Source organism: Anguilla rostrata, chromosome 19 (genome assembly GCF_018555375.3).
Source record: "Anguilla rostrata isolate EN2019 chromosome 19, ASM1855537v3, whole genome shotgun sequence".
Taxonomy (NCBI): domain Eukaryota; kingdom Metazoa; phylum Chordata; class Actinopteri; order Anguilliformes; family Anguillidae; genus Anguilla; species Anguilla rostrata.
In genome coordinates, this window is record NC_057951.1 from 677,571 (window position 1) to 696,409 (window position 18,839).

Below are 18,839 nucleotides of genomic sequence, written 5' to 3' on the forward strand. Positions count from 1 at the left end.
TCCCAATTAGTATGATTGTATGAAAATAATTCATTAAATTTAATGCAAGATAGGCATACCATGTTAGGCCTACAAATTTACTACTGTACATATCATCATTCATAAGTTTCAAACATGTGGAATTAAAAACATAATCTAGCTAAAAACGTCTCATTTCCCAGACAGACTTCTGTGTTATGGTTAATATGCTGATTATGATCTGATTATAAGCCTATGCATATAATAGCTTAAGAACCACCACACAACTCAGTCATGTTGATCGTTTGTTTTTGTGAACTGCCGAATTGTGCTTCGCTTTAAATGTTGCTGCTGTAAGGAATTGTGGGACGGCATTATCTCCTTTCCTTTCGTAAAGGATGGTCCAGTGTGCCCTATGCTAAAGGAGATAAGATAGGAAGCATTGAAGCACCTTTCCTTAGCATTTAGAGAATTTGAACAGCTCTTATCATGGCTGCCACTTAGATACTTCTGGGTTATTTCACTCAGTTAGGAACCTTCCTAAGCAAACCCATGTCTTTTTTGCTTAGGAAGGTTCCTAACTGAGTTCCTAACTCCTTCAACATCTTTCCTTAACCGCATGACATTTTCCATTAAGGTCAAGGAAAAGTGGTTAGGAAAAGACATCATTTTTTTTACTATGCGGACGCAGCCATAGTCTTTTTTGCTTAGGAAGGTTCCTAACTGAGTGAAATGACCCGGAAGTGTCTAAGTGGCAGCCATGATAAGAGCTGTTCGAATTATCTAAAATGGCTTGCCATATTTTGGCTAGTAATATCTTCGATTCAGTTATGCAAAAAGATCATTTAGATATTGTCAGGATTCTGCCTTTTTCTGTTTCTGTTTTTTCCTTTTCTGGGCCACCAGATGGCAGTACTTCAGTTTGTATTTCAGTTTGCTCCCTCTTTAGTTACCCCTGTGTTAATTGTATTATTGTTTTCAATTATTCTGTCATTGTTTTTCTTTGTGTCTCGTTATCCCTCCCTGCTCTGGTTTGATTGTGCTTTGAGTTCACCTGTGTCTTGTTATCTTTGTGGCTATTTAAGTTCTCTGTTTCCCTGATTTGGGTGCTGGTTCCTTGTGTTTCTGCCTGCCTGCCTGCCTGCCTGCCTGCCTGCCTGCCTGCCTGCCTGCCTGCCTGCCTGCCTGCCTGCCTGCCTGCCTGCCTCAGCCTGCATTGTCTGGCCTTGTTTTTCTTATCTGTTTTCTGTTACCTGTATGAGAGTAAAATCTTTGATTGGATTTGCCTTTTTGGAGTTCCTGGTGTTTTCCCCACTCTCCGTTTGGGTCCTGGTCCTGAAATGGCGATACAGTATCTGGAATTCACGTTTTGGATAGTCAAAACTGAATTGTAGATATCTTTTAATTGGAGGTCCCATACAACTGAATGGCGAAAGTAACTTCAATCTTACTAGCAAAATGTAATTCGAGATTAAGTTTTTTGATGAGTGAAAATGCAGTTAGAGACAGGGTTCGTACGGTAATGAAAAACCTGGAAAAGTTATTGAAATTTAAAATGCAATTTCCAGGCCCTGGAAAAGTTATGGAAAATAATATTTTTTGAAAAGTTTTGGAAAAGTAATGGAAACAGCTAAAGTTGCATCAAATATAATTACTAATAATTAATCCAAATATAATTACTAATAATTAATCCAATCATAAAAATAGTATGTATAGTAATAAAACGTAAATTGGCACGTAAACTTCGCGGTATTTTGGTGGTGTGAGAAGTTAATCGGTCTGGCTCAGTCTGTTTACTGGCACGCCCAACAGGCACGCCTCTGCTAATGTAGCAGTTATTAAACGTAGGCCCTACTGTGCCGACAATATGCCAGGGAAGTGCAGCTTCAATAATATATCAGGGCTCGAAATTAACTTTTTTACTTCGGAGCACTGGTGCTCCCAACTTCAAAAAGTTAGGAGCACCCACCAAAATGTAAGGAGCACCAACAATATATGCAATAGATTTTTTATAGATAAAAAACGACAATATAACTGTACGGTTTACAAGTAATAGTTAAACTGTCACGCATAAAATGTGTCGACTCTTCAAGGAATTGCGTGTTATGCATTCAAACGACAAAGAGCTTCTCGTCACATTAATACCGCTAATTAAATCAACCGCCAGTAACTGCATCGGAGAAATGAGCTGTTTCAACCGGGTCGCTACACAAAACACTAAGTTAACGTTTCAAAAAAATGCCGTAATCGTTCGCTTCAACTTTTCAGGTTTCGATAACGCTAATAAATTGAACATAAACCTTTGTCTTCAGGTAACATTAGTTAACGCGTTAGCTCTCTGTTTCGCGTGACAGTGGAGTGCAGCGAAAGGGAGTGATTGAAGGCTAATATTAACCAAATTAAAATAAGCATTAAAGGTAAGAATGTCAAGCTCACGTTTGGTTAGAAGGGTTACCGTCAGCTCACAAGGCACATACTGAGTGTACTAACTAGCGAATGTACAGAGAAAGACGTTCGAATGGAAAAACTGACAAAAATGTTAAACTATTCGAATTAAAATATGAGAGAATGTATCTAAGTGTGTCTGTCTGGTGTTTATTTGTTTTAGAGAGGCACCATATGTTTCAGATGCAGACCTAATTTTACTTAGTGTTACAATAAATAATTTTAAATCGTCCCGCTGAGAAAAAGTCATTTGTTTTGGTCATGGAAATTCAGTTAAAGGTTGTGGAGAAGTCATGGAAAAGTCATTGAAAATCATTGGTGAAAAAGTGTATGAACTATGTAGAGATCTTAAATTAGCTCTTTGACTAATCATAAATCAGTTACAGATACCTGTAATGTGAATCTGGTCAGGCTATTAAATGTTTGCGATACAACTCCTTAATTAGCACTAAACAGGCACAGAAAACAAACTAAGATTGGGGGAACTGGCGCCCTGTAGTGTGACGGTTGGAATCGGGTAGGGTTGTTTTTTCCCAAAAATATATAAAAATAATTGGCACCCCTAAAGATTCTCATGAATAAAATAAAATCAAACGAAATCTACATCAATATTAAAAGAAACTCTTGTGGCCTTCCATGGCTTCCTGTTTCACTGGAGGATTAAACTAAGAACCTGCTTTCATCTTTGCCGCAGAGAAAGACAAAGAATTGACGAATAAAATGAAAATGGTTGCTGACCTTTGAAAATCAGGCAATTGATCAAAAATAAACTGAAGATGCTAGCTACTACTGTGAGGGCAATAATGAAGTAGTTTAAAACTGCTGGAGGGCAGCATGGTGGTGTGTGTGGAGATTGCATATTCTCATCCCATGTCTGCATGGGTTTCCTCCCACAGTCCAAAGACATTCAGGTTAAGCTAATTGGAGACACTAAAGTGCTTGAATGTATGAGTGTGTAAGTGCATGGTGTGTGTGCCCTGTGTGGACTGGTGACCTGTTCAGGGTTTTTTCCTGCCTCTTGCCCAATGCATGCTGGGAGAGGCTCCAACCCCCCTCACAACCATGTCCAGGAATATGATGTAGGATGGATTTAAGGATGTATATACTGAAAAGAAAAATACGGTGGTGGATCTTTAATGTTATGGGGCTACTTTGCTCACACTGGTCCTGGGGCCCTTGTTAAGGAAAGCAGCATTGTGAACTCTACCCAAGTACCAGGACAATTTAGCCCTAAACCTGCCAGCAGACTGAAACTAGTGGATCTTTCAGCAAGACAATGACCCCAAATTCACATTAAAATCCACAAATAAAAAGGTTAATGATGCAGAAGCATCATTGTGTAATGGCTACAACAGTCTAAAGACTGCTGAAACTCCCTGAAAACCTGTGACTCAATTGAACAGCACAGTCCATGAGCACGGATCAACAAAGACATCAGGATCTGGAAAGATTGTGGGTGGAGGAAGAGTCTAAGATCCCTCCCAATGTGTTCTCTGGTCTTATGAGACGTTATGTAAAAAGACTCAGTGCCATTATCCCTGCGAGGGGAGGGTGCACACAGCACCAAATACAGGGGTGCCAATAATTGTGACGCACACTTTTTGTAAAATTGTTGTATCATCTGAGAAATGTGTCATTTTGGTAGTTTCCATTATATCATTAAATATATTCCATATGTTGGACAATGAAAATATACCTCAGCACTGGTAATCCTTATATTGAACAGTCCTAGTAATTGTTATCATGGGTGCAGAATATTTTGGAAGGAATTGTATTACTGTACAAGTTTATGGCTCAGTTAAATTCCAGATTTGTCCCTGTCTGTTCTATTTGATTTGATGAATGTGTGTGTCTGTGTGTATTATTATGTCTGTGCGTTATCGTGTTCTTCTTGTGTGTATTTACAGGTCTGCCAATTTGGGTCAGAACCCACTTGTGAATCTGATCTGGTGTGTTCAGGTGTCCTGAGACAGGGGGCGCTATTTCTAAAATGAGTTCCTCAGAGGAGACCGAGACTGACGATGGAACACATGGCCCTGCGAGAAAGAGGTAAAAATGGATGAATCAGAGAGTCAATGTGTTGTGGGTTAGAGCTGCAGTAAGAGGAAGAGTTTAACTGGAAGCTCTGTCTCCATGTGTTGTGTTAGAGAGCTGCAGTAAGAATATGAGTTTAACTGGAAGCTCTGTCTCCATGTGCTGTGAGTTAGAGCTGCAGTAAGAGGATGAGTTTAACTGGAAGCTCTGTCTCCATGTGCTGTGAGTTAGAGCTGCAGTAAGAGGACGAGTTTAACTGGAAGCTCTGTCTCCATGTGCTGTGAGTATGAGCTGCAGTAAGAGGATGAGTTTCACTGGAAGCTCTGTCTCCATGTGCTGTGAGTTAGAGATGCAATAAGAGGATGAGTTTAACTGGAAGCTTTGTCTCCATGTGCTGTGAGTTAGAGCTGCAGTAAGAGGATGAGTTTAACTGGAAGCTCTGTCTCCATGTGCTGTGAGTTAGAGCTGCAGTAAGAGGATGAGTTTAACTGGAAGCTCTGTCTCCATGTGCTGTGAGTTAGAGCTGCAGTAAGAAGATGAGTTTAACTGGAAGCTCTGTCTCCATGTGCTGTGAGTTAGAGCTGCAGTAAGAGGATGAGTTTAACTAGAAGCTCTGTCTCCATGTGCTGTGAGTTAGAGCTGCAGTAAGAGGATGAGTTTAACTGGAAGCTCTGTCTCCATGTTAGAGCTGCAGTAAGAAGATGTGTTTTACTGGAAACTCTGTCTCCATGTGCTGTGAGGTAGAGCTGCAGTAAGAGGCTGACTTTAACTGGAAGCTCTGTCTCCATGTGCTGTGAGTTAGAGCTGCAGTAAGAGGATGAGTTAAGTGGAAGTTCTGTCTCCATGTGCTGTGAGTTAGAGCTGCAGTAAGAGGACGAGTTTAACTGGAAGTTCTGTCTCCATGTGCTCTGAGTATGTGCTGCAGTAAGAGGATGAGTTTAACTGGAAGCTCTGTCTCCATGTGCTGTGAGTTAGAGCTGCAGTACGAGGATGAGTTTAACTGGAAGCTCTGTTTCCATGTTTGTTCACAGGGTTCGGGTAGAGAGGACAGGGTCACCTGTACCCAGCTGTCCGTCTGTGAAGAGTGATCATTCAATGGATCGTCCAGTCAACTTCAGTGGAGAGTTCACAGGTGATCAAAGGTAATGAAACAAGTTCATATTGACACTACGGTTGAATTGAACTTAAATTTCATTGGCAACTTTCAGGTGTAGTGGGGTGCATGATAGCACGTTCAGGTCAACCTGGGTGTATTAGATCATTTTAAAGTGTCATGATGTGTTTTATATCACATTCGGATGTGCTATGAGTTAGAGCTGCAGTAAGAGTATGAGTTTAACTGGAAGCTCTGTTTCCATGTTTGTTCACAGGGTTCGGGTAGAGAGGACAGGGTCACCTGTACCCAGCTGTCCGTCTATGAAGAGTGATCATTCAATGGATCGTCCAATCAACTTCAGTGGACTGTTCACAGGTGATCAAAGGTAATGAAACAAGTTCATATTGACACTATGGTTGAATTGTTAGAGCTGCAGTAAGAGGATGAGTTTCACTGGATGCTCTGTCACCATGTGCTGTGAGTTAGAGCTGCAGTAAGAGGATGAGTTTAACTGGAAGCTCTGTCTCCATGTGCTGTGAGTTAGAGATGCAGTAAGAGGATGAGTTTAACTGGAAGCTCTGTCTTCATGTGCTGTGAGTTAGAGCTGCAGATAGAGCATGAGTTTAACTGGAAGCTCTGTCTCCATGTTAGAGCTGCAGTAAGAGGATGCGTTTAACTGGAAACTCTGTCTCCATGTGCTGTGAGTTAGAGCTGCAGTAAGAGGATGAGTTTAACTAGAAGCTCTGTATCCATGTGCTGTGAGTTAGAGCTGCAGTAAGAGGATGAGTTTAACTGGAAGCTCTGTCTCCATGTGCTGTGAGTTAGAGATGCAGTAAGAGGATGAGTTTCACTGGAAGCTTTGTCTCCATGTCCTGTGAGTTAGAGCTGCAGTGAGAGGATGAGTTTAACTAGAAGCTTTATTTCCATGTTTGTTCACAGGGTTCGGGTAGAGAGGACAGGGTCACCTGTACCCAGCTGTCCTTCCATGAAGAGTGATCATTCAATGGATCGTCCAATCAACTTCAGAGGACAGTTCACTGGTGATAAAAGGTAATGAAACAAGTTCATATTGACACTACGGTTAAATTGAACTTATATTTCATTGGCAACTTTCAGGTGTAGTGGGGTGCATGATAGCACGTTCAGGTCCACATGGGTGTATTAGATCATTTTAAAGTGTCATGATGTGTTTTATATCACATTCGGATGTGCTGTGAGTTAGAGCTGCAGTAAGAGGATGAGTTTAACTGGAAGCTCTGTCTCCATGTGCTGTGAGTTAGAGCTGCAGTAAGAGGATGAGTTTAACTGGAAGCTCTGTCTCCATGTGCTGTGAGTTAGAGCTGCAGTAAGAGGACGAGTTTAACTGGAAGCTCTGTCTCCATGTGCTGTGAGTTAGAGCTGCAGTAAGAGGCTGAGTTTAACTGGAAGCTCTGTCTCCATGTTTGATCACAGGGTTCGGGTAGAGAGGACAGGGTCACCTGTACCCAGCTGTCCGTCTATGAAGAGTGATCATTCAATGGATCGTCCAATCAACTTCAGAGGACAGTTCACAGGTGATCAAAGGTAATGAAACAAGTTCACATTGACACTACGGTTGAATTGAACTTAATTTTCATTGGCAACTTTCAGGTGTAGTGGGGTGCATGATAGCACGTTCAGGTCAACATGGGTGTATTAGATCCGTTTAAAGTGTCATGATGTGTTGTATATCCCATTCGGATGTGCTGTGAGTTAGAGCTGCAGTAAGAGGATGAGTTTAACTGGAAGCTCTGTCTCCATGTGCTGTGAGTTAGAGCTGCAGAAAGAGGATTAGTTTAACTGGAAGCTCTGTTTCCATGTTTGTTCACAGGGTTCGAGTAGAGAGGACAGGGTCACCTGTACCCAGCTGTCTGTCTATGAAGAGTGATCATTCAATGGATCGTCCAATCAACTCCAGAGGACAGTTCACAGGTGATCAAAGGTAATGAAACAAGTTCATATTGACACTACGGTTGAATTGTTAGAGCTGCAGTAAGAGGATGCGTTTAACTGGAAACTCTGTCTCCATGTGCTGTGAGTTAGAGCTGCAGTAAGAGGATGAGTTTAACTGGAAGCTCTGTCTTCATGTGCTGTGAGTTAGAGCTGCAGTAAGAGGATGAGTTTAACTGGAAGCTCTGTCTCCATGTTAGAGCTGCAGTAAGAGGATGAGTTTAACTGGAAGCTCTGTCTCCATGTGCTGTGAGTTAGAGCTGCAGTAAGAGGATGAGTTTAACTGGAAGCTCTGTCTTCTTGTGCTGTGAGTTAGAGCTGCAGTAAGAGGATGAGTTTAACTGGAAGCTCTGTCTCCATGTGCTGTGAGTTAGAGCTGCTGTAAGAGGATGAGTTTAACTGGAAGCTCTGTCTCCATGTGCTGTGAGTTAGAGCTGCAGTAAGAGGATGAGTTTAACTGGAAGCTCTGTCTTCTTGTGCTGTGAGTTAGAGCTGCAGTAAGAAGAAGAGTTTAACTGGAAGCTTTGTCTCCATGTGCTCTGAGTTAGGGCTGCAGTAAGAGGATGAGTTTAACTGGAAGCTCTGTCTCCATGTGCTGTGAGTTAGAGCTGCAGTAGGAGGATGAGTTTCACTGGAAGCTCTGTCTCCATGTGCTGTGAGTTAGAGCTGCAGTAAGAGGATGAGTTTCACTGGAAGCTCTGTCTCTATGTGCTGTGAGTTAGAGCTGCAGTGAGAGGATGAGTTTCACTGGAAGCTCTGTCTCCATGTTTTGTTCACAGGCTACAGGTAGATCGGGCTGGGTCACCTGTACCCAGCTGTCTGTCTATGAAGAGTGACCATTCAATGGATCTTCCACTCTACTTCAGAGGAGAGTTCAGAGGTGATCAAAGGTAATGAAACATGTTCGTATTGAATTATACCTGCAATAAGAGGATGATTTTCACTGGAAGCTCTGTCTCCATGTGCTGTGAGTTAGAGCTGCAGTAAGAGGATGAGTTTAACTGGAAGCTCTGTCTCCATGTGCTGTAAGTTAGAGCAGCAGTAAGAGGATGAGTTTAACTGGAAGCTAAATCTCCATGTGCTGTGAGTTAGAGCTGCAGTAAAAGAGTTTAACTAAGTTGTGTCTCATGATTTATTCACAGGATTCACAGCTCAAATAATCTGTTCTCCTCAAAACAGGTATGATATGTTCTTTTTCTATTTTAATATTTGAAGTTAATATGACTTTCAGACAGTCAGATTGAATATCTAATCAGGTTCATTAAAGTTTATAAAAATTGATCTGGCCCTCTTTGGCTCACAGATAGACTGGATTCTTTTTTAGGATCCATAAACGATGGCAGTGGATGACTCCAAACAGATTGTTTTTAAGTTCAAAGGCTTTATTTGTCACATGCATTGGGATGGCAGGTATGCCATCCCGCCAAGTTACGCCTTGGCGGGGGCATGCCCCATACCTATACAGCACCAAGAGTTTGGCACTTTTCAGGGTTCCCCACAGAAATAACCACAACAGCCACAGACACTCAGCCCTTAAAAACATTAAATTCTGTACATTCTGACCCCATTTCAACAGACAGATTTCATAAACAACTTCACATGTCCACACACTAAAGCCCCAAACTAAGGGGATTTTGCGTTTTCTTCTTCTTCTCATTCTTATTTTTCCTGCCACCTATCCCACTGTCTCCCCATTGGACATTTTACCGACATCAGCCAAATCTTCACCTACACAACCCAATCAAAAACTTGCATACACGCAAAATACCCATGCCTTTTTACTCTGAAACATTTCCAGTTTAAACAGCTAATCTGCCTGTGGCCTAGTGAGTAAGGTTACAGTCTTGCAAACATGGGGTCGTTAGTTCAAGCCCAGCTAGGGACATGTTTCTTTAACCTGCTTTTACTCTCACTAATAATTGTCTACTACTTCTCAATTATTGCTTTTGCACCATATCTACCCACTGTTCACCGAACATATACACTGCATTATGACGTACCGTCTGCACGTTCAGTTATTAACCAGCTACAGTATTGCAAAGCCATATGGATTCAACGGTTGAAGGATTGAATCCCGCCTCGCCCTCAGCCAGATAACTTCCTCTTTTACATTAACGTTTTCTTACGCTTACATTTGCTTTACCAAATCTCACTCACGGCCACCCATATGCATTTCATGATGGCAATTGTATTCCTTTTATTAAAAAGTTACACCAGTTCACCACTGTGCCATTTCTACTAACTATATTTCTTCACTTGGCTACCGTACAAAACCTTCTTATCGGCAAACGCCACGTTTCTACATTCGTGTTACCTCGCCCTGTTCTCTATCTAGCCACATACAAACAATTACTACGTATGTACGTTCTGCAACTCCCCATTAAAACATTACATTTAAAATCATAACTCTCTTATAATTCTAACTACTACTACTGAACATGAGAAAATCACATCAATGCAATACATTTCACACGTTCCTTATTAACCCTCCACTTTAATGGCTAATGCTTCATACAGACTGTTATATATACCATTCGATAAGGATACTAAGCTCGCTCATGGTCACTTCATTTACTTCGCACCATAGTCTGTGATCATGTCAACCTTCACCTACATGCCCATTCTGATAAAAACATATTGTTTCAACTATGCAATTTCATCATTTCATCCTAATTTCTCTCACACTGTTGTTCTTTTCTCATATGCAAAGCCTGCTGGGACATATGCGTCTGCTCCTATTCTCCACTATCAAGTTTTCCTGTTCTAGCTTTCGGTGAGGCAAGATAGCCTATATTGTTTGTAGTACCGTAACTGGGCGTCATTTTGATATCAATACTTTTAATGGCAGGCCTGGATTTTGGCAGTCTGAATGAATGAGTTATAGACGGGGTATGTCTTATATGTGTGAGTAACTTGGCATTTTTGTACATTGAAAACGTGTTTTTTATTAGATATACATGTACATACAGTGAAATGCTGGTGCGACAAACTCCTTGTAGACTGTGCAACATAACGCTTCAATAATAATTATATGCAGAAAAAAAAATAAATAACTAAATAAATAAATAATAATAATAAGACTAATAATATAAAATATAAGATATGAATACAAATTAAAAGAGAGAAGAATATAAAGAGCAGTTATTTAAAAAATACGAGCAATACAAATAAGTAAAAAAAAGTAAGTCCTAATATAAGTCCTAAAATAAGTCATAGGAAGCAGTGCAACCTATGATATATCATACAATAAGTACAAGAAAGAAAAAAGAAAAATACAAAGTAAACCGTGGGACGGTAAGGTGCTGCAGTGTACATTGAGGTAAAGGTGCTATGTGCTTGAGGTGAAAATACTATTTTAGGACAGTTGTCCTGGCAGTGCAGTTAAAAGCACTGATGTCCTGAGGGAGGAAGCTCCTCCTTAGTCTTTCCGTGTTGGTCCTGTGACTGCGTAGGCATTTGCCTGACCGCAGCAGCTCAAACAGTTTGTTGTTGGGATGGAAAGAGTCCTTCATAATCCTCTTTGCTCTGCTTAAGCACCTCCTGGGGTACAGGTCCTGCAGAGTGGGGAGTGTGGTCCCCATGGTACGCTCAGCTGACCGCACCACCCTCTGCAGGGCTCTCCGGTCCAGAGAGGAGGAGTTCCCGTACCAGACGATGATGTTCCCCAGCAGGGTTCTCTCAATGGTTGCGGAGTAGAAGGTTTTCAGGATCTTCTTGGAGACTCTGAACTTCCTCAGCTGTCTGAGGTGATACAGGCGCTGCCTTGCCTTTCTCACCACAGTGTCTGTGTGCAGTGTCCATGTCAGGTCCTCTGTCATGTGGACACCGAGGTACTTGAAATTTCTCACCCTCTCTACCGGTGTCCCGTTGATCTGTAGAGGGGTGTCGGTCCTCAGCCGTTTCTTCTTACAGAAGTCCACCACCATTTCCTTGGTTTTGCTGACGTTCAGGAAGAGACGGTTGTCCTGGCCCCACAGTGACAGGTCTGCCACCTCCTGGAGATAGGCCTTCTCGTCGTCGTTGGTGATCGGGCCTACCACCACTGTGTCGTCAGCAAACTTGACGATGGTGTTGGACTCAAACCTGGCCACACAGTCGTGTGTACAGGGAGTACAGCAGAGGGCTCAACACACACCCCTGGGGGGCTCCAGTGCTGAGGGTGAGGGGGTTTGAGGTGTGCTTACCCACTCTAAACACCTGGGGTTTGGCGGTCAGGAAATCCAGTATCCAGGCACAAATGGAGGTGTTCAGTTCCAGGTCAGTCAGTTTAGCAGCCAGTCTGGAGGGGACTATGGTATTGAAAGCTGAGCTGAAATCAATGAACGGCAATCTTACATAGCCCCCCCTCTGTTGTTGAGGTGAGAGAGTGGCATGCAGAACCTGACAGACCGCATCGTTTGTGGATCTGTTGGGGCGGTAAGCAAACTGCAGAGGGTCCATGGTGCTGGGAAGAGAGGAGCAGATGTAGTCCTTGACTAGCCTCTCAAAGCACTTCATCACCACGGAGGTGAGTGCTACCGGGCGGTAGTCATTCAGGCAGGCTGGGGAAGCGTTCTTGGGTACAGGGACAATGGTGGACCTCTTGAGGCATGTGGGGACCATGGACTGGGCCAGGGAGAGGTTGATTATGGTGGTGAACACAGGAGCCAGGAGATCAGCGCAGGTCTTGAGGACTTGTCCGGAGATTCTCCTCACATAGTGCTCTGACAGGGCAAGTGAGCTTGCAGCTCCAGGGGGAAACTCATGTTATACACGCTAACTGTGCTAGCCGCCAGGCTAATGTTAGCATTGTTAGCCTTGAAACGTGCATAAAAAGAGTTCAGCTCCTCTCTGTCCTTGTAGTGATGCTTCGCATCCTTGATTGCTTGCCTCAGCCTGTAGGACACCGCCTTGTACTCCGTCATGTCCCCAGACACCAGTCCCGCGTTATAGGCAGTGGTGCGTGCGTTCAGAGCAACGCGGATGGATCTGTCACCCCACGGTTTCTGGTTAGGAAAACACTTAACTTTCACCGTGGGGATAACTTTGTCCACCACCGTTGTAATGAAGCCGGTCACCACTTCCGTAAACACGTTGACGTCATCAGAGGTGGACTGGAACCTGTCCCAGTCGACGTCGTCCAGCGCGTCCTGTAGAGTGGCCTCTGATTGGGCGGTCCAGCGCTTGACCTCTCGCGACACCACCTCTTCCCGTACCATCCGTTGTTTGTATTCTTTTATCAGGAAGATGGCGGCATGGTCTGATTTGCCAAATGATGGTAGAGAGGTAGCCTTGTAGCCCTCCTTGAACGGTGAATAGCAGTGATCAAGTATCTTGTCCTTTCGGGTAGGACATTTGACGTGTTGGTAAAAGCTTGGCATAAGGTTTGCCTTGTTGAAGTCCCCTGCCATGATGAGGGCAGCGTCTGGGTGCTTGGTCTGTAGTCCGCTTAGCACATCATGTAACACCGACAAAGCCTCGTCGTGTCCGCTTGTGGTGGAATTTTAACGGCCCTAGTGATCACTGCGGAAACTCCCGGGGCAGGTAGAATGGACACTCAGCACTCAGTTTGTGTAGTTAGCATTAAAAAATGTATTGCACTGAGAAACTTAATTCAACTCAACAACTAAATTATTCCAAGGACATTGGTGATTCATCACAAGTAGTGTCCATAAAAAACATAAATCAGGAGCAAAAGCTGCATTTCGAATATAGGCTTTAGACCTGCTGCTTGTTGTGTTCTAAAGTATCTTTTCCTGTTCTGGCCTTCCTACAAGAGACATTGCAGGCATTTAGCAGTCACTCTTATTCAGAGCGACTTATACAACTTTTTACACAGCATTTACATTGCTTCCTTTTATACAGCTGGATATGAACTGAAGCAATGCAGGTTAAGTACCTTGCTGAAGGGTACAACAGCAGTGTCCTACCTGGGATTCAAACCTCTGACAAGACCAGCTCCTCACCCATTATACTACAGTGCCACCCATAATAAAGCAAGGCTTTGTTTCCATGGCTCTGATACAGCACACCTCTTCATGTGTTTATTTCACACTGATACAGCACACCTCTTCATGTGTTTATTTCACTCTGAGACAGCATACCCTCTTCATGTATTTATTTCACTCTGATACAGCACACCTCTTCATGTGTTTATTTTTCACTCTGATACAGCACACCTAAATGTGTTTATTTCAGTCTCTCCTGCGCACTCTGATGAAGCTGAAGAAGACTGAAAAGTTGAAACTGTTTCAGAGCCATCTGAGTCAGGGTTGCCCAGAATGCTTTTATAGTAGAAGAACAGAAGATCCTTCTGTACTGGACACGTTTATGAAGATGAAGGAATTGTTCAAGAGTCATCAAATTGCTGATTACCCAGAATGCACTGAGAGAGAGCAGGAGGATCCTGAAGCCCTGTACATAGTTGAGAAGATGCTGGAGACCTGTGGCATTGAGGGGTCTCTGAAGATCACACTCCATATCCTGAGGAACATGAAGAAGAAGGATGTCACTTACCCACTGGAGAGGGATGAGCAGCACAGTAAGAATTTTCTCTCATTGCTACTGTGGCCATTAGAATGCTGAAATGAGTTTAGCCAACAAATATAACAGAGTACAAAATAACAGAGTACTGATTTATAGTATTCACACTTTGATAATGTTTTACATCAACAGTCTTGCATATAAAAAACATCACACACAACATGTACAGGAAGGCATTTCAATTCAAATATAGCATCCAGCAGTAATAATGGGGGCAATAAAATGCACATGAGATTAAATGTTTCCAAAAGTCTTTAAAACCAGGAGCCTTGGGATCAAAAGCCAGTTACTAAACCACTGTCCCATCAGACTGACTGCCCTGAGGTTTTATCCTGGATTAAAGAGCACCGATCATAATAATTATAAGATAATTAAATTACTGCATGACCCATGAAGACCATATTTACCACAAAGACACATCATACTATGAACAATTCAGAAATTGAATGTTGAAATGGAAATGAATCCTTTTTATGTTTTCATTGTTGTGTGTACAACAGTTTGTGAGAAGTGTGAAACACTACTAGAGGTATGGGCAACACTTTACTTGAAGGTGCAGTTATAGCATATAGGGCATATCTTCATCTCATAAAAAAACACGTTTTCAACGTACAAAAATGCCAAGTTACTCAAAAGTATTGATATCAAAATGACGCCAAGTTACGGTACTACAAACAATATAGGCTATCTTGCCTCACCGAAATTTAATAACATGTATTCCAAAGCAATGCTACCCAATATTTCCTCAATTCTTTCAAGTCACTTGGCCCTGTGTGTATATAAGCGTGCAGTACATGGACAGGCCAAACATATGTGTGGATGGCTTTCTCACAGTCATGATTGATTGAATAGGCATCTATATGTCCAATTTGTATTGGTATGTATGTATTTTGGTGGTCAGCCTTTCTGTTGCGTGAATGATTGTATGTTTCTTGGTATAAATGTCTGTTCGTAAATGTGAATGTAACATGCTGCGAGGCAAATGTCCCCATGGGGATAAATAAGTTCTCTATGTATATATGTACAATATGTATTTTACATGTATTTATTGTACGTTGCAAATATACAATCACTTGTACCTTTAGTCAAATTCAGTTCAGAAGCAAGTATAAACATATGTTTTCTGGAGAAATATGCTTCCTGTAGTGACTGACCAGCAGTTTTCTACATGAATTTCAATGTGTTCCATGAGGCAATATTAAATATTTGACACTTTGATCTGACACAACGTTTGCATGACATTGTAATATGGTAAGATTACAAAACACAGGGCCAAGTGACTTGAAAGAATTGAGGAAATATTGGGTAGCATTGCTTTGGAATACATGTTATTAAATTTCGGTGAGGCAAGATAGCCTATATTGTTTGTAGTACCGTAACTTGGCGTCATTTTGATATCAATACTTTTGAGTAACTTGGCATTTTTGTACGTTGAAAACGTGTTTTTTATGAGATATCATTTCTTTTTGCAAAGCGTTTTATTACGAGAGTGAGAAATGCGAAGTGACCCTGTAAGAAACGGTTGTGGATTATGGCTATCATTGTGTGAATTTGTACAGTCTGATGAGCGTGTACGTTTAGAAGTTTCGGTTTGCTATATATGTAAAACAGTGGCTGTGACAAATAGTGCGGTGGCGTAATTGTAAACGCATCAGAAAAGGTGAAATATGGCCAGTGTAGCTATGTAGGCTACTCACGGATTTGACGGGCATCCAACGAGCCTAGATTGACAAAAGAATCAGCAAGCCCGTAGAATTAGAGCTGCCTAGGTCGCAACTTGTGTACCCTTCTGTCCTGCTCCGTTGTCTGTTATTTCGTGAAGATGCACTTTTAGTGTTTGTAAGGTTTATAAGGCATTTTGATAGGCTTATCTGCAGGTAGGAATCCTCTTTGCTGTTTTGTTAAGGTAGAACCGGAAAAGTTGATAGTGGAGAATAGGAGCAGACGCATATGTCCCAGCAGGCTTTGAATATGACAAAATAACAAGTGTGAGATAAATTAGGCGAAATGATGAAATTGCGTAGTTGAAACAATATGTTTTTTAGCAGAATGGGCATGTAGGTGAAGGTTGACATGATCACAGACTATAGTGCGAAGTAAATGAAGTGACCATGAGCGAGCTTAGTTTCCTTATCAAACGGTATATAACAGTCTGTATTTAACATTACTTGTTTAAGTGGAGGGTTAAATAACATGTGCAATCTATTGCACGAATGTGTTTTTCTCATGTTCAGTACTAGTAGTTATACTTATGAGTGAATCATGATTTTAAATGTAATGTTTTAAAGCGGAGTTGCAGAACGTACATACGTAGTAATTGTTTGTAGCCTATGTGGCTAGATAGAGAACAGGGCGAGGTAACATGAATGTAGAAACGTGGCGTTTGCTGATATGAAGGATTTGTACGGTAGCCAAGTGAAGAAATAGCCTATAGTTAGTAGAAATGGCACAGCGGTGAACTGGTGTAACTTTTTAATAAAAGGAATACATTTGCGTCATGAAATGCATATGGGTGGCCGTGAGTGAGTTTTAAAGAAAACATAAGCGTAAGAAAATGTTAGTGTAAAAGAGGAAATGATCTGCCTGAGGGCGAGTCGGGATTCAAGCCTTAAACCGGAGGTTTACCAGTCTGTGACTTTGTTAGTGCAGCACCATGTCATAGCTATGCAATGCGTGAAATATCATTAGCAAACCTGCCAGTGGTTTTAAAGAAGAACACAGGCCAGTAAGCACAGAAGAGCTCCCGTTGAATCCATATGGATTAGCAATATTGTAGCCGGTTAATAACTGAACGTACAGACGGTAAGTCATAATGCATATGGCTTAGCAATATTGTTGCCGGTTAATAACTGAACGGTGAACGGCGGGTAGATATGGAGCAAAAGCAATAACTGATAAGTAGTAGACAATTATTAGTGAGGATCGAAGCAGGTTAAAGAAACGTGTTCCTAGCTGGGCTTGAACTTACGACCCCGTGTTCCCAAGACTGTAACCTTGCCCACTAGGCCACAGGTGGACTAGCTGTTTAGGTTGCGGAGTTGCAAAACATACGTAGTAATTGTTTGTAGCCTATGTGGCTAGATAGAGAACAGGGCGAAGTAACATGAATGTAGAAACGTGGCGTTTGCTGATAAGAAGGTTTTGTACGGTAGCCAAGTGAAGAAATATAGTTAGTAGAAATGGCACAGCGGTGAACTGGTGTAACATTTTAATAAAATGAATACATTTGCCGTCATGAAATGCATATGGGTGGCCGTGAGTGAGTTTTGGTAAAGCAAATATAACCGTAAGAAAACGTTAGTGTAAAAGAGGAAATGATCTGCCTGAGGGCGAGTCGGGATTCAAGCCTTAAACCGGAGGTTTACCAGTCTGTGACTTTGTTAGTGCAGCACCATGTCATAGCTATGCAATGCGTGACATATCATTAGCAAACCTGCCGGTGGTTTTAAAGAAGAACACAGGCCAGTAAGCACAGAAGAGCTCCCGTTGAATCCATATGGCTTAGCAATATTGTAGCCGGTTAATAACTGAACGGTGAACGGCGGGTAGATATGGTGCAAAAGCAATAATTGATAAGTAGTAGACAATAATTAGTGAGGGTCGAAGCAGGTTAAAGAAACACGTTCCTAGCTGGGCTTGAACCTACGACTCCGTGTTCTCAAGACTGGAACCTGGCCCACTAGGCCACAGGCGGACTAACTGTTTAAACTGGAAATGTTTCAGATCAAAAAGGTATGGGTATTTTGCGTGTGTATGCGCGTTTTTGATTGGGTCGTGTAGGTGAAGATTTGGCTGGTGTCAGTGAAATGTCCAATGGGGAGACATGTTGTTAGTGGGATTGGCGGCAGGAAAAATAAGAATGAGAAGAAGAAGAAGAAAGAGAAGAAGAAGAAGAAGAAGAAGAAGGAGAAAACGCAAAATACCCTTAGTTTGGAGCTTTATTGTGTGGACATGTGAAGTTGTTTATGAATTCTGTTTGTTGAAATGGGGTCAGAATGTACAGAATTGAATGTTTTTAAGGGCTGAGTGTTTGTGGCTGTTGTGGTTATTTCTGTGGGGAACCCTGAAAAGTGCCAAACTCTCGGTGCTGTATAGGTATGGGGCATGCCCCCGCCAAGGCGTAACTTGGCGGGATGGCATACCTGCCATCCCAATGATACATAACATGTAAACCTTGCCTGTTAATTTCACAATGTGTCCTCACGATGCAGAATTATTTCATATTAACAGAAGAGATGTAACAGGGCTGGCCTTGTTTCGCATGTGTAATCAAAAATATTGTTAACTGTTCCATGTTTCCTACATTGGCGTTAATCAGTAATAACCTCTTGTTACCAAATTAGTTACAATTTAACTACATAGGTATAGCTACAACTTAATGTGCAACACTTTCAGAGCTGTGTAAAACATTGTGAAAACTTTCTGCATAAGTATTTTTTGTCTATTTCTGTTATTTTAAACATTGGTTCTCATATTTCCTCTCCTCAGATGAATTCAAAGAAAGAGCCCAGCAGGCACTGAAAACTCATCTGAAGAAGAGGTTTGAATGCATATTTGAAGGTTTAGCAAAGCAGGGCCACCAGACCCTCCTCAATGAGATCTATACAGAGCTCTACATCACAGAGGGGGGAAGTAGGGGGGTCAATGATGAACATGAGATCAGACAGATTGAGATAGCATCGAAGAGACAAACCACACATGAGACTGCAATCATCTGCAATGACATCTTTAAGCCTTCACCTGGACAAGAGAAACCAATCAGAACTGTGCTTACAAAGGGCATCGCTGGCATTGGGAAAACAGTCTCTGTGCCCGA

At 42.0% G+C, this 18,839-nt stretch overlaps 2 protein-coding genes and 1 long non-coding RNA gene across 3 annotated transcripts in view; 2 read left to right on the forward strand and 1 right to left on the reverse strand.

The window, feature by feature from the left end:
* Positions 1–18,839, forward strand: part of LOC135245706 (NACHT, LRR and PYD domains-containing protein 5-like) — a 281,523-nt gene that overhangs the window by 117,654 nt on the left and 145,030 nt on the right. The window lies entirely within an intron of this gene.
* On the reverse strand, positions 13,453–13,994 carry LOC135245768 (uncharacterized). The gene is made up of 3 exons (XR_010327391.1): positions 13,660–13,994; positions 13,549–13,623; positions 13,453–13,512 (listed from the first exon to the last, which is right to left on the reverse strand). It is a non-coding gene; the product is annotated as an uncharacterized LOC135245768 (long non-coding RNA).
* Positions 18,128–18,839, forward strand: part of LOC135246015 (Bardet-Biedl syndrome 10 protein homolog) — a 5,903-nt gene continuing 5,191 nt past the window's right edge. Inside the window, exons 1-2 of the mRNA XM_064319506.1 lie at positions 18,128–18,143; positions 18,512–18,655. Of these exons, the coding sequence (XP_064175576.1) occupies positions 18,128–18,143; positions 18,512–18,655 (160 nt within the window). The remainder of the gene's footprint in view (positions 18,144–18,511; positions 18,656–18,839) is intronic.